The 13,246-nt window shown below is 43.0% G+C and overlaps 1 protein-coding gene across 1 annotated transcript; it reads left to right on the top strand.

The window, feature by feature from the left end:
- Positions 1-10,540: 10,540 nt before the first annotated feature.
- Positions 10,541-11,041, top strand: LOC128070377 (late histone H2B.L4-like). Its single transcript, XM_052663695.1, has one exon. It carries the CDS (start codon positions 10,541-10,543, stop codon positions 11,039-11,041), a length of 501 nt encoding a protein of 166 aa, XP_052519655.1.
- The last annotated feature ends 2,205 nt before the right edge of the window (positions 11,042-13,246 follow it).

Here is a 13,246-nt window from a genome sequence, read left to right as displayed (position 1 = left end):
AGCCCAACCCTATACTTTCACAGCAGAAATGATCTTCAGGAGAAGGTTCTATATACTGTTGGTCCCTGAGGGGCAAAGACAGGGACCAGGTTGTTGGGGAGAGGATGACAGAAGGGTAGAGGACCAAGCCAAGGTGACATTTGCTCTCCACTTGGGCCCCAGAACTGGAAGTTTGGAGACAGTCCCTAGGATCTATTCACCTGGAAGATAATGGTTTTGAAGAGATCTGTGGACTTGGATTATGGTGAGCCACACACCAACCCTGCAGGAGCCTCCATATTCTCATTAGCCAGAGGCTCCCTCCACCAGGTGGGGTTGGGCAGAGCGGCTGCTCTGGCATGACCATGTGGGCAGCAGATGTCCATGAGGTAGGGTAGGAATGAAACAACAGGAGAGGACTATCAGAGTATGGGAAAACTGCCAGGCTCTTCCACAAATTAGAGGAGGAAACCTTCAAAGGATTGAGGTTCTGTAACACACAGGTAGGCACAGGCATCAGTGACAGTGAGTTTTTACTGCTTGTGCTCAGTGGCTCAGTCATGTCCAACTCTTTGCAACCCCATGGACTGCAGTCCACCAGACTCCTCTGTCCATGGGATTCTCCAGGCAAGAATACTAGAGTGGGTTGCCATGCCCTCCTCCAGGGGGTCTTCCAACTCAGGGATCAAACCCGAGTCTCCTGCATTGGCAGGCAGATTCTTTACCACTGAGCCACCTGGGAAGCCCTTTTACTGCTTATGGGACCTTATGTTTACCCATGGGCCAGCAGCGCCTGGAGAAACTTGAACTGCCATCTTACAGCAGACAAAATCGTCTTAAGTACTTGGGCATATGATAGCCCAGCTCGATGTAGATGGTGAGTGACTCTTTAAACATCTCTGCTTATAAGTTTGAGGTGGGGAAAGGAACAGGGACTGGGCTCTGGCAGATTATGATCAGTTCAGTTCAGCTCAGTTCAGTCGCTCAGTCGTGTCTGACCCTTTCTGACCCCATGGACTGCAGCCCTGCAGGCCTCCCTGTACATCACCAACTCCCAGAGTTTACTCAAACTCAAGTCCACTGAGTCGGTGATGCCATCCAACCATCTCATCCTCTATTGTCCCCTTCTCCTCCCGCCTTCATTCTCTCCCAGCATCAGGTTCTTTTCTAATGAGTCAGTTCTTCACATCAGGTGGGCAAAGTATTGGAGTTTCAGCTTCAGCATCAGTCATTCCAATGAATATTCAGGACTGATTTCCTTTAGGATGGATTGGTGGGATCTCCTTGCTGTCCAAGGGACTCTCAAGAATCTTCTCCAACACCACACTTCCATACATGACTACTGGAAAAACCGTAGCTTTCACTAGATGGACCTTTGTTAGTAAAGTAATGTCTTTGCTTTTTAATATGCTGGCTAGGTTGCTCATAACTTTTCTTCCAAAGAGCAAGCATTTAATTTCATGGCTCCAGTCATCATCTGCAGTGATTTTGGAGCCCCCAAAAATAAAGTCTGTCACTGTTCCCGCATCTATTTGCCATGAAGTGATGGGACCAGATGCCATGATCTTAGTTTTCTGAATGTTGAGTTTTAGGCCAACTTTTTCACCCTCCTCTTTCACTTTCATCAGGAGGCTCTTTAGTTCTTCGTTTTCTGCCAGAAGGGTGATGTCATCTGCATATCTGAGATTATTGATATTTCTCCCGGCAATCTTGATTCCAGCTTGTGCTTCATCCAGCCCAGCATTTCTCATGATGTACTCTGCATAGAAGTTAAATAAGCAGGGTGACAATATACAGCCTTGACGTACTCCTTTTCCTATTTGGAACCAGTCTGTTGTTCCATGTCCAGTTCTAACTGTTGCCTCCTGACCTGTATACAGATTTCTCAACAAGCAGGTCAGTTGGTCTGGTATTCCGATCTCTTGAAGAATTTTCCACAGTTTGTTGTGGACCACACAGTCAAATGCTTTGGCATAGTCAATAAAGCAGAAGTAGATATTTTTCTGAAATTCCTGCTTTTTCGATGATCCAGCAGATGTTGGCAATTTGACCTCTGGTTCCTCTGCCTTTTCTAAAACCACCTTGAACATCTGGAAGTTCATGGTTCAAGTACTACTGAAGCCTAACTTGGAGAATTTTGAGCATTACTTTACTAGCGTGTGAGATGAGTGCAATTGTGCGGTAGTTTGAGCATTCTTTGGCACTGCCTTTCTTTGGGATTGGAATGAAAACTGATCTTTTCCAGTCCTGTGGCCACTGCTGAGTTTTCCAAATTTGCGGGCATATTGACTGCAGTACTTTCACAGCATCATCTTTTAGGATTTGAAATAACTCAACTGGAATTCCACCACCTCCTCTAGCTTTGTTCATAGTGATGCTTCCTAAGGCCCACTTGACTTCACATTCCAGGATGTCTGGCTCTAGGGGAGTGATCACACCATCGTGATTATCTGGGTCGTGAAGATCTTTTTTATATAGTTATCAGTATTCTTGCCACTTCCTCTTAATATCTTCTGCTTCTGTTAAGTCCATACCATTTCTGTCCTTTATTGTGCCCATCTTTGCATGAAATGTTCCCTTGGTATCTCTAATTTTCTTGAAGAGTCTTTCCCATTCTATTGTTTTCCTCTATTTCTTCGCATTGATCGCTGAGGAAGGCTTTCTTATCTCTCCTTGCTATTCTTTGGAACTCTGCATTCAGATGGGTGTATCTTTCCTTTTCTCCTTTTCCTTTCACTTCTCTTCTTTTCACAGCTATTTGTAAAGCCTCCTCAGACAGCCATTTTGCTTTTTTGCGTTCATGGTTAGAATCAAACTCCATTCCCACCAGAGACGCTCAGAGGGCTCAAACAAACCTTGTGTGCACCAGGACCCAGAGATCCCACAGAGACTGAGACAAAACTGTGTTTGAGCGTCTCCTGTGGAGGTACAGGTCAGCAGTGAACTGCCATAGGAGCAGGGGCTCTGGGAGCAGCAGACTCGGGTATGGCTGGGTGCAGCAGACTCGGGTATGGCATAAGCCCTCTTGGAGGAGGTCACCATTAATCCCACCATAGAGCTGCCAGAACTTACACAGGACTAGGAAATAAACTCTTGGAGGACACAAACAGAATGTTGTGTGCGCCATGACCCAGGAAAAAGGAGCAGTGACCCCCACAAGAGACCAACCCAGACTTGTCTGGGAGTGTCCAGGAGTCTCCAGCAGAGGTGTGGGTTGGTGGTGGCCTGCTGCAGGGTTGGGGGCACTGAGTGTAGCAGTGCATGCATGGGGCCTTTTGAAGGAGGTCGCCATTATCTTCATTACCTCCACCATAGTTTCAGTTCAGTTCAGTTCATTCACTCAGTTGTGTCCAACTCTTTGTGACCCCATGAATTACAGCACGCCAGGCCTCCCTGTCCATCACCAACTCCTGGAGTTCACTCAAACTCATGTTCATCGAGTCGGTGATGCTATCCAGCCATCTCACCCTCTGTCATCCCCTTCTCCTCCTGCCCCCAATCCCTCCCAGCATCAGGGTATTTTCCAGTGAGTCAACTCTTCACATGAGGTGGCCAAAGTATTGGAGTTTCAGCTTCAGCATCAGTCCTTCCAATGAACACCCAGGACTGATCTCCTCTAGGATGGACTGGATGGATCTCCTTGCAGTCCAAGGGACTCTCAAGAGTCTTCTCCAACACCACAGTTCAAATTCTTCAGCATCAATTCTTCAGCGCTCAGCCTTCTTCACAGTCCAACTCTCACATCCATACATGGCCACTGGAAAAACCAGAGCCTTGACTAGATGGACATTTGTTTGACAAAGTAATGTCTCTGCTTTTTAATATGCTGTCTAGGTTGGTCATAACTTTCCTTCCAAGGAGTAAGCATCTTTTAATTTCACGGCTGCAATCACCATCTGCAGTGATTTTGGAGCCCCCCAAAATAAAGTCTGCCACTGTTTCTACTGTTTCCCCATCTATTTCCCATGAAGTGAGGGGACCAGATGCCATGATCTTTGTTTTCTGAATGTTGTTTCAAGCCAACTTTTTCAGTCTCCTCTTTCACTTTCATCAAGAGGCTCTTACTTCCTTTTCATTTTCTGCCATAAGGATGGTGTCATCTGCATATCTGAGTTCACTGATATTTCTCCCAGCTTGATTCCAGCTTGTGCTTCATCTAGTCCAGCATTTTGCATGATGTATTCTGCATATAAGTTAAATAAGCAGGGTGACAATACACAGCCTTGATATACTCCTTTCCCGATTTGGAATCTGTCTGTTGTTCCATGTCCATTTCAATCTATTGCTTCTTCACCTGCATACAGATTTCTCAGGAGGCAGACAAGGGGGTCTGGTATTTCCATCTCTTGAAGAATTCTCCACAGTCTGCTGTGATCCACACAGTCAAAGGCTTTGGCATACTCAATAAAGCAAAATGAGATATTTTTCTGGACCTGTCTTACTTTTTTGATGATCCAGCAGATGTTGGCAATTTGATCTCTGGTTCCTCTGCCTTTTCTAAATCCAGCTTGGTAATGCATTTCTGATTCATAAGAAGAAAAACTGATGTTTTGAAGCAGCAACTATTAGCAACATAGACATTAAGGCATTTTCTGAAGTCACTCTTTTCAAAGTGTGACTTGAAAAGTTCACACTTTTGAACTTGAAAATTTCACACTTGTTTCTCCTAGAAGTCACCTGTACCTGCGCAGAGTTTCCATTTCTGAATTTTTTTTCCAGCAGATACTCCAATTTCTAATTGCTGCAACAATAAGGTATGCACTGGATTTCGTGGTTGATTTTAATTTAGGTTGCAGTGTAAGATCTTTTTTCCCTTCAAATTCCTTCATTTTAATTTTCAATAGTACAGAATGAACTTCTTGAGGGGGCTTATTGCCAAATTCTTTTTTTTTAATTTATTGATTTTAATTGGAGGCTAATTACAATATTGTAGTGCATTTTGCCATACATTGACATGAATCAGCCATGGCTGTACATGTGTTCCCCATCCTGAACCCCTCTCCCTCCTCCCTCCCCATCCCATCCCTCTGGGTCATCCCAGTGCACCAGCCCCGAGCACCCTGTCTCATGCATTGAACCTGGACTGGTGATCTGTTTCACATATGATAATATACATGTTTCAATGCTAGTCTCTCAAATCATCCCACCCTGGCCTTCTCCCACAGAGTCCAAAAGACTGTTCGATACATCTGTGTCTCTTTTGCTGTCTCGCATATAGGGTCATCGTTACCATGTTTCTAAATTCCATATATATGCATTAATATACTGTATTGGTGTTTTTCGTTCTGACTTACTTCACTCTGTATAATAGGCTCCAGTTTCATCCACTTCATTAGAACTGATTCAAGTGCATTCTTTTCAATGGCTGAGTAATTGTGTATACGTACCACAGCTTTCTTATCCATTCATCTGCCAATGGGCATCTAGTTTTTTTCCATGTCCTGGCTATTGTAAACAGTGCTGCGATGAACACTGAGGTACACGTGTCTCGTTCAATTCTGGCTTCCTCAGTGTGTATGCCCAGCAATGGGATTGCTGGGTCATATGGCAGTTCTATTTTCAGCTTTTTAAGGAACCTCCACACTGTTCTCCATAGTGGCTGTACTCATTTGCATTCCCACCAACAGTGTAAGAGGGGTCCCTTTTCTCCACACCCTCTCCAGCATTTATTGCTTGTAGACTTTTGGATAGCAGCCACTCTGACTGGCGTGAAATGAGGACCTCAATTCTTTTTCTTTATCTCATGAGGTTTTGCCAGTTTAAAGAAAGTCTTCTGTTTTTCTGTCCTATAGAGCCCTGTCCCTTTCCTGAAGGGCTCAGGAAAAGTTTGATTTCATGGATTATCAGGATTTTATCTCAATGTTTGGCTGAGAGTGGTGTACTTTACAGGCTCTTATATCCTACAAAATAGGAAATAATTACAACTGTAGGTGTAAAGAATATTTTGTAACAATTGAGAATGACAAATTATCTTCTCCCTCACAGAGGAAAGAAGAAATAAAATACTAAAATGAAATTACTGAACATTCACAGAATTGTGAAAATGACTGTGGTGGGGCCACCTTGCTTCTCCTAAGTGGTCACCAGTGTTCTCTTAATAAGATGGAAGAGGCAGGAGATATGCTCACAATTAGTTGAAAATGCATATCTCTTATGGGCTGATTTTGTGCCTCTAAAATTAATGTATCTGTGCCATAAACACTCATACTCATATGTGATCATATTTGGAGATAGAGTATTTACCAAGTAATCAAGTTAAAATATGTTCATTAGAATAGGTCTTAATCCAAATGAGCTATATCCAAATAAATAGGGAAAGAGCCTCTTGATGAAAGTGAAAGAGGAGACTGAAAAAGTTGGCTTAAAGCTCAACATTCATAAAACGAAGATCATGACATCCGGTCCCATCACTTCATGGCAAATAGATGAGGAAACAGTGGAAACAGTGGCTGACTTTACTTTTCTGGGCTCCAAAATCACTGCAGATGGTGACTAAAGCAATGAAATTAAAAGACGCTTGCTCCTTGGAAGGAAAGTTATGCTCAAACTAGATAGCATATTCAAAAGCAGAGACATTACTTTGTCAAACAAATGTCCGTCTAGTCAAGGCTATGGTTTTTCCAGTAGTCATGTATGGATGTGAGATTTGGACCATAAAGAAGGCTGAGTGCTGAAGAATTGATGCTTTTGAACTGTGGTGTTGGAGAAGACTCTTGAGAGTCCCTTGGACTGCAAGGAGATCCAGCCAGTCCGTCCTAAAGGAGATCAGTCCTGGGTGTTCATTGGAAGGACTGATGTTGAAGGTGAAACTCCAATACTTTGGCCACCTGATGCGAAGAGCTGACTCATTGGAAAAGACCCTGATGTTGGGAACGATTAAGGGCGGGAGGAGAAGGGGACAACAGAGGATGAGATGGTTGGATGGCATCACCGACACAATGGACGTGGGTTTGGGTGGACTCTGGGAGTTGGTGATGGACAGGGAGGCTTGGCGTGCTGTGATTCATGGGGTTGCAAAGAGTCGGACACAACTGAGCAACTGAAATGAACTGAGCTGAACTGGAAAAGGTAAAATCAAACATAGATACATACATATAGGGAAGAAAATGTGGGGAGGTATAGGGAGATTTCAGCTATTTACAAGCCAAGGAAAGTGGCCAGGAATGGAGGGCCCTTATGCATTCACACCTTGTGTAAGATCCAACTCAGATGAAACCTTGATTTGGACTTAGAGCCTCCACAAGTATGAGACAATAAATGAATGTGTTTAATTGACCCAATCACTAGCATTTTGTACAGGAGCTCTAGAATACTTGAAAGTGTTGAAAGCATTAGTCACTCAGTCGTGTCTGACTCTTTGTGACTCCATGGACTGTAGCCTGCCTCGCTCTTCTGTCCATGGAATTTTCCAGGCAAGAACACTGGAGTGGAATTCCATTGCCTACTTCAGGGGATCTTCTGGACCCAGGGATTGAACCTGAGTCTCCTGCATTGCAAGTGGATTCTTTACTATTTGACCATTTTCTAATACTTATATACTATTTAAATGATATTAGTTTTATAAAATGAACAATAAAGTAGATAAATAATCATACTTCTTACACTACTGTCTCCAGACCCGAACACCCCAGGAAGACTATTATTGGTTTAGTCAGGATAACCTCGCTGTAGTGTGGCTCAGTGACTGTGGCTACCAGTTTGAGTCCCTCCTTGGCTGACATGGAGTCAACGTGAACTTTTTAGCTTCTCTGACTGAATGCCCTCACCATCCCTGTGATGTTAAGCTGAAAATCATGAAGGTTTTCCACTTCAAAAACAAGAGAATATTCAGAACATCAGTTAAGACTTTATTTTCCCTTGGTATCACTTTTCTCTGGAGTTGAATTAGATGTTTTTCTCAATATTTCTGTCAAAGCTTCCTTAAAAATCCTCACTTGGTTTTTTGATCATGGTTCATCTGTCATTTTCCAGACTATAAATTATCCCAAGGGTGACCAGGCTTGGTGTCTTGTCTTCTGTACACAGCTGAATGGGAGCCTTTTGGTTTGAAACATCTAAGAGTTGATTGGTGGAAATGGTATACAGAATGCTGGGGAAATTGGTGGAGGCCATGAGTGCTACCTAGAACAACTTACCCTGGTGCTCCACTTAAACCAGGATGTTAACGGGAACATTAACACAACTTCTCTAACATGCGAGGATCTGCCTTCCACTTTCATTGTATACTGTCATGAGTAAATTGAAAAAGGAATGTTATAATCTGATATAATCCCATCACTCCTTATTTGTGGGATACTGTGAAGGAATAGACCAATATCTTGATCTGACTTTATAAACCATTTAATGAACAATTAAAAAATAAAGCATATGATTCATTCCTCAAAAAAAAAAAAAAACAAACAAGAGAATAAGGGCTGGAAAAGAATGACATTAGATCATCTGAATGAGTTAGGGTAGAAACTTCTGATTCTAGGCAGTGTGAAATGAGTTTTTCTCCTGAATTTTTTGTTGCACTTAACTTCTATGCTGTGTTGGGGTCCTCTTTATAAGTGAATCCATAAACAATGGTAATGTTGAAAAGGTTTCTGAATGAGGTATGCCTATCCTATCAACACCATCATCCGTGAGTTGAGATTTGCAATTGTTAACACAGCCGTGAAGCCATTCCCCTTATTTTGCCTTTACAGTGAACCACAACATTGCACGGTGATTGCTTACTAGGCTCTCTTACTTCCTCAATCATCAACTGAAGTGAATAAGTACTAGTGTTACTCCCCCTTCCAGTCTTCAACATCAGACTGCTTTTCCCTTCTCCATCCTAGATTTCCTCTGTATCAGAGACCTTTGAGGTCCCAGTTATCTCTTTAAAACCCAATTGTTTTGTATTTTTAGTGTTTTTTTATAACTGATATGTTCATTGAATTTCTGAATTTACAAATGTGAAAGAAACACAGCTCATTAAAATATCTAATGGATTCTGCTTCTTAAAATGACTTCCTACATAATATATGTATTATATTTAGGTCTTTAGTCCATCTTGAGTTTATTTTTGTATATGCTGTTAGAGAATGTTCTCAGTTTACTTTGCTATCCAAAATGTAGCTATCCAATTATCCCAGCACCACTTATTGAAGAGATTTTCTTCTCTCCACTGTATATTCTTGTCTTTTTTATTATAGATTAATTGACCATAAGCATATAGGTTTATTTCTGGGCTCTCTGTTCTGTTCCACATGTCTGTTTTTGTGCCAATGCTATACTGATTGGATTAATGTAGTTTTCTGATATAGTTCAAAGTCAGGGAACCTGATTCCTCCAGTTCTGATCTTCTTCCTTAAGATGGTTTTGGCGATTCAGGGTCTTTCATCTTTCCATACAAAATTTAAAATTGTTCTAGTTTTGTGGAAAATGCCCTGGTATTTTCATAGCAATTACATTGAGTATGTAGATTGGCTTGGATAGAATGTTTATTTTAACAATATGAATTCTTCCAATCCATAAACAAGTTAAACCTTTCCCTCTGTTTGTATTATCTTCACTTTCTTTGATCAGGGTCTTATTTTTTCTAAGTACAGGTCTTTCACCACCTTAGGTACGTTTATTTCTAGGTGTCTTATTTCTCTCTTTTTTTATTCATTTTCTCTCACCCTAGTGGCTTTTCAGCAATAAGAGTGATCGTTTTTTGAGAAATAACCACTATAAATCATTAATCAATTCCAGTATGTGTGGTATTTGGGGGACCTAAATAATGTTTAAGAAAACAATTTATAATTTGCAAAATGTTAAATATTTTTAGTGTGTATGTGTAAGGATTCCTATTTCTGTTTGTGTTCTGTATTTGGAGAATGGGATTCTGTCATTCTCTTCATACTGATCACTGGTTTTGATAAATTTTGGAGATAATAGCTGTTTATTTCATTCCTATGATTTTCAGGAGCACTCTGCTGGGGAAGCCAGGACATTCTGCTCATGCCACTGTAGGTCAACCAGGAGAAGATTTTGTGTTGGAGTAAAATGTCCACCAAGTGACCTGAGTCACTCTGATGCCTGAAAGAGCTGGAGCTATGGAGGTCTGTCATACTCTCTCAGGAAGCTTTAACTGATTATTTCATTTTTCAATTTAGGTGACTTTCACTGAGTTTGGCTGAAAGTGAAAGTGAAGTCACTCAGTCGTGTCCGACTCTTTGCGACCCCATGGACACCAGGCTCCTCCGCCCATGGGCTTTTCTAGGCAAGAGTACTGGAGTGGGTTGCCATTTCCTTCTCCATGGAATCTTCCCAACCCAGGGATTGAACCCAGGTATCCCACATTGTAGACAGACACTTTACCATCAGAGCCACCAGGGGAGTTTAGCGGACTGGGGGTTAAACACGGGGGAGGGGCATGGCAGGAGTTGGGAGGTGGGACGTCCGGTGTCACGTGACATGGGCTGCCATAGTAACAGGCCCCCCTGCCTTGCATCCAATCAGATATGGACAGTGTCTGTGACGTCAGGGAAAGCCGGGCCTATAAATTCGACCAACGGCCTTCAACCGCCTCACTGTTCTTCTGGGCTGCGCTATGGAGAATGGTGGCTCTACCGTGTCTGCACCATCCTCTGACAGCCATGAGGAAGACGTGATCACCATAGAAACCAGCACCTCCGAAATTGAGCCCTCTGAAACGGAGATGGCGAAAGCCGAGACCTCCAAACCAGAGCCGTATGATGTGGAACCAAGAAAGGCAAAGCAGAAGACAGCTAAGGGCCGCCGTTGCCGTCGCCGCCGCTGCCATCAGGGCAATTTCTCCAGCTTTGCTACCTATTTCCCTAGAGTGCTGAAGCAAGTACATACAGGCCTGAGTCTTTCCCGTGAGTCCGTGAACGTCCTGGATTCGTTTGTGAAAGATATGTTCGAGCGGATTGCCGAAGAGGCCGGGCGCCTGGCCCACTGCAACAAGCGCTGCACCATCATGACCGAAGACATCCAGACAGCTGTGCGTCTTCTGTTGCCTGGGGAGCTCGGCAAGTATGCCACGTCCGAGGCCACCAAGTCGGTCATCAGATACCACACCTGCAGATGAACTGCCCCAGGACTGTCTGACCATCGCAAACCAGACTTAAGGGTTCTCCCCTTAGGCCCTACATTTAATCTTTAAAACATTTCTACCCCAAAGAAAACATTAAAAACCTCATTAACTTTGCTTCAATATGTGTCGGTTGTGTCATTTGTTCGATGGAAAATCGTGTACTTTTTTCTTAACATATTGCAACTCGTCACTTTCCTAAATGGTTATTTCTATTCGCGGTTTCTCAGTGATTTTAGGGATCTTTATGGTCAAAATTCTTTCCCTAAAAGTTTCATTGGCCTTTTCCATTTTCATCCTCCCATCTATATTTAGGTATCATCCAGAGATTTTTATATGGGTATAGCAACTGATAAAAAACAGTGTGGTCTTCCCAGGTGGCTCACCAGTAAAGAATCTGCCTGCAATGCAGGAGTCGCCGGAGAGGCAGGTTCCATCCCTGGGTCATAAAGATCCCCGGGAGGAGGGCATGGCAACCCTCTCCAGTATTCTTTCCTGTAGAATCCCATGGAGAGAGGACCCTGGTGGGCTACAGTCCATAGGGTCTGTGAAGAGTCGAGCACCACTGAAGCAAGGTAGCACACAGGCTCACAAAGAGCAGTGTGTGTGTGTGTGTGTGTGTGTGTGTGTGTGTGTGTGTGTGTGCGCACGTGCGCTCAGTCACTCAGTCATGTCCAACTCTTTCTGACCCCATGGACAGGAGCCCACCAGGCTTCCTATCTCTTTGAAAGTTTCCAAGCAAGAATACTGAACTGGGTTGTCATTTCCTACTCCAGGGTATCTTTCTGACCAAGGGATAGAAGCTGTGTCTCTTTCGTCTCCTGCATTGCAGATTCTTGACCACTGCACCAGCAGTAGCAGACATAAAAATCACATTTCCCCATTCTATTCTTTCAATCCCAATTCACTTCCATGTGTAAAGTAGGACTCAAACACAGTGTAAAATAAGAAAATTCTAAATTTCTGGAATCAAGCACCATATCTTCTGAAATTACCTTATCCAGATTTCTCTGATCCTATTTTTTGTTTGCAACCTAGAACATTTTGCTTTAAAAAAAAAAAAAAGAAACGAAAATCCTGACTGAACTGCACACTTGCAGGGATGATGGGATAGTCCAGTGACACAGAATGTAGCCACAGTCTCCACAGTAGCAGCCAATGAGGGACTGGTAGCCCATGAGCCAAAGCAATTGGCCAAACGTATGGTGAAGTGAGGAGAGATGAACAAATAACAACCTTCCTGTGACACTCAGCCTAGAGATGGAGTGGGAACTTGGGGTGATAGTTTCCCTGATGTTTTTCCATTTAAGCACCTACTTTTAACCATCGCGATTTAAGTACAGGCATCCATTTCTTGGGGCTTCCCAGGTGGTGCTAGTGGTAAAGAACCTGCCTTCTTATGTGGGAAACATAAGAGCCATGGATTCAATCCCTGGAGTGGGAAGATGCCCTGGAGAAAGGCATGGCAACCCACTCCAGTATTCTTGCTGGAAAGTCCCATGGACAGAGGAGCCTAGCGGGTTACAATCCATAGGGTCTCAAAGAGTCAGACACGACTGAAGCAGCTTAGCATGCACACATCCATTTCTTGGGTCTTCCCAGGTGGTGCCAGTAGTAAAGAACCTGCCTGTAATGCAGGAGACACAGGAGACCCAGGTTCTGTCCCTAGATGGAGAAGGTTCCCTGGAGGAGGGCATGGAAACCCCCTCCAGTATTCTTTCCTGGATAATTCCCAGGGACAGAGGAGCCTGGTGGGCCACAGTTCATAGGGCCACGAAGAGTGGGACACAACTGAGGAGACTTAGTGCACATGCATGCATCCACTTCTTGTTGTGGGACATGCGTCTAGCTCCTTGCATCAAAATGAGGAGGATGTTCAGCAGTTAAGAGAAATAAGATGACTTCTTCTTCTACCTCAAGTATTTGGCTGCTATTGCTTATGATAGTATTTACTGAATTTAATGTCCATGTGTTTTCTTCTTGGTGCACTGACATTTTTATTTCTATAAGTATATTGCTGAATTTCAAACTAATTGGTGATTTTCCTGTTCCTTTTATTTTTGTTTGTTTGAGATATTTTTTATTTTTTAATTAATTAATTTTTTATTGAAGGATTATTGCTTTACAGAATTTTGCTGTTTTCTGTCAAACCTCAACATGAATCAGCCTAGGGTATACATATATCCCCTCCCTTTTGGAACT

The sequence above is a fragment of the Budorcas taxicolor genome, chromosome X (genome assembly GCF_023091745.1).
Source record: "Budorcas taxicolor isolate Tak-1 chromosome X, Takin1.1, whole genome shotgun sequence".
Classification (NCBI taxonomy): Eukaryota; Metazoa; Chordata; class Mammalia; order Artiodactyla; family Bovidae; genus Budorcas; species Budorcas taxicolor.
The sequence above is the reverse complement of the archived record's forward strand: the minus strand, read 5'-3'. Positions and strand labels throughout refer to the sequence as shown.

Excerpts from the sequence above, each read along its gene's own strand:
- LOC128070377 (XM_052663695.1), top strand. The coding sequence starts at position 10,541 with ATGGAGAATGGTGGCTCTACCGTGTCTGCACCATCCTCTGACAGCCAT.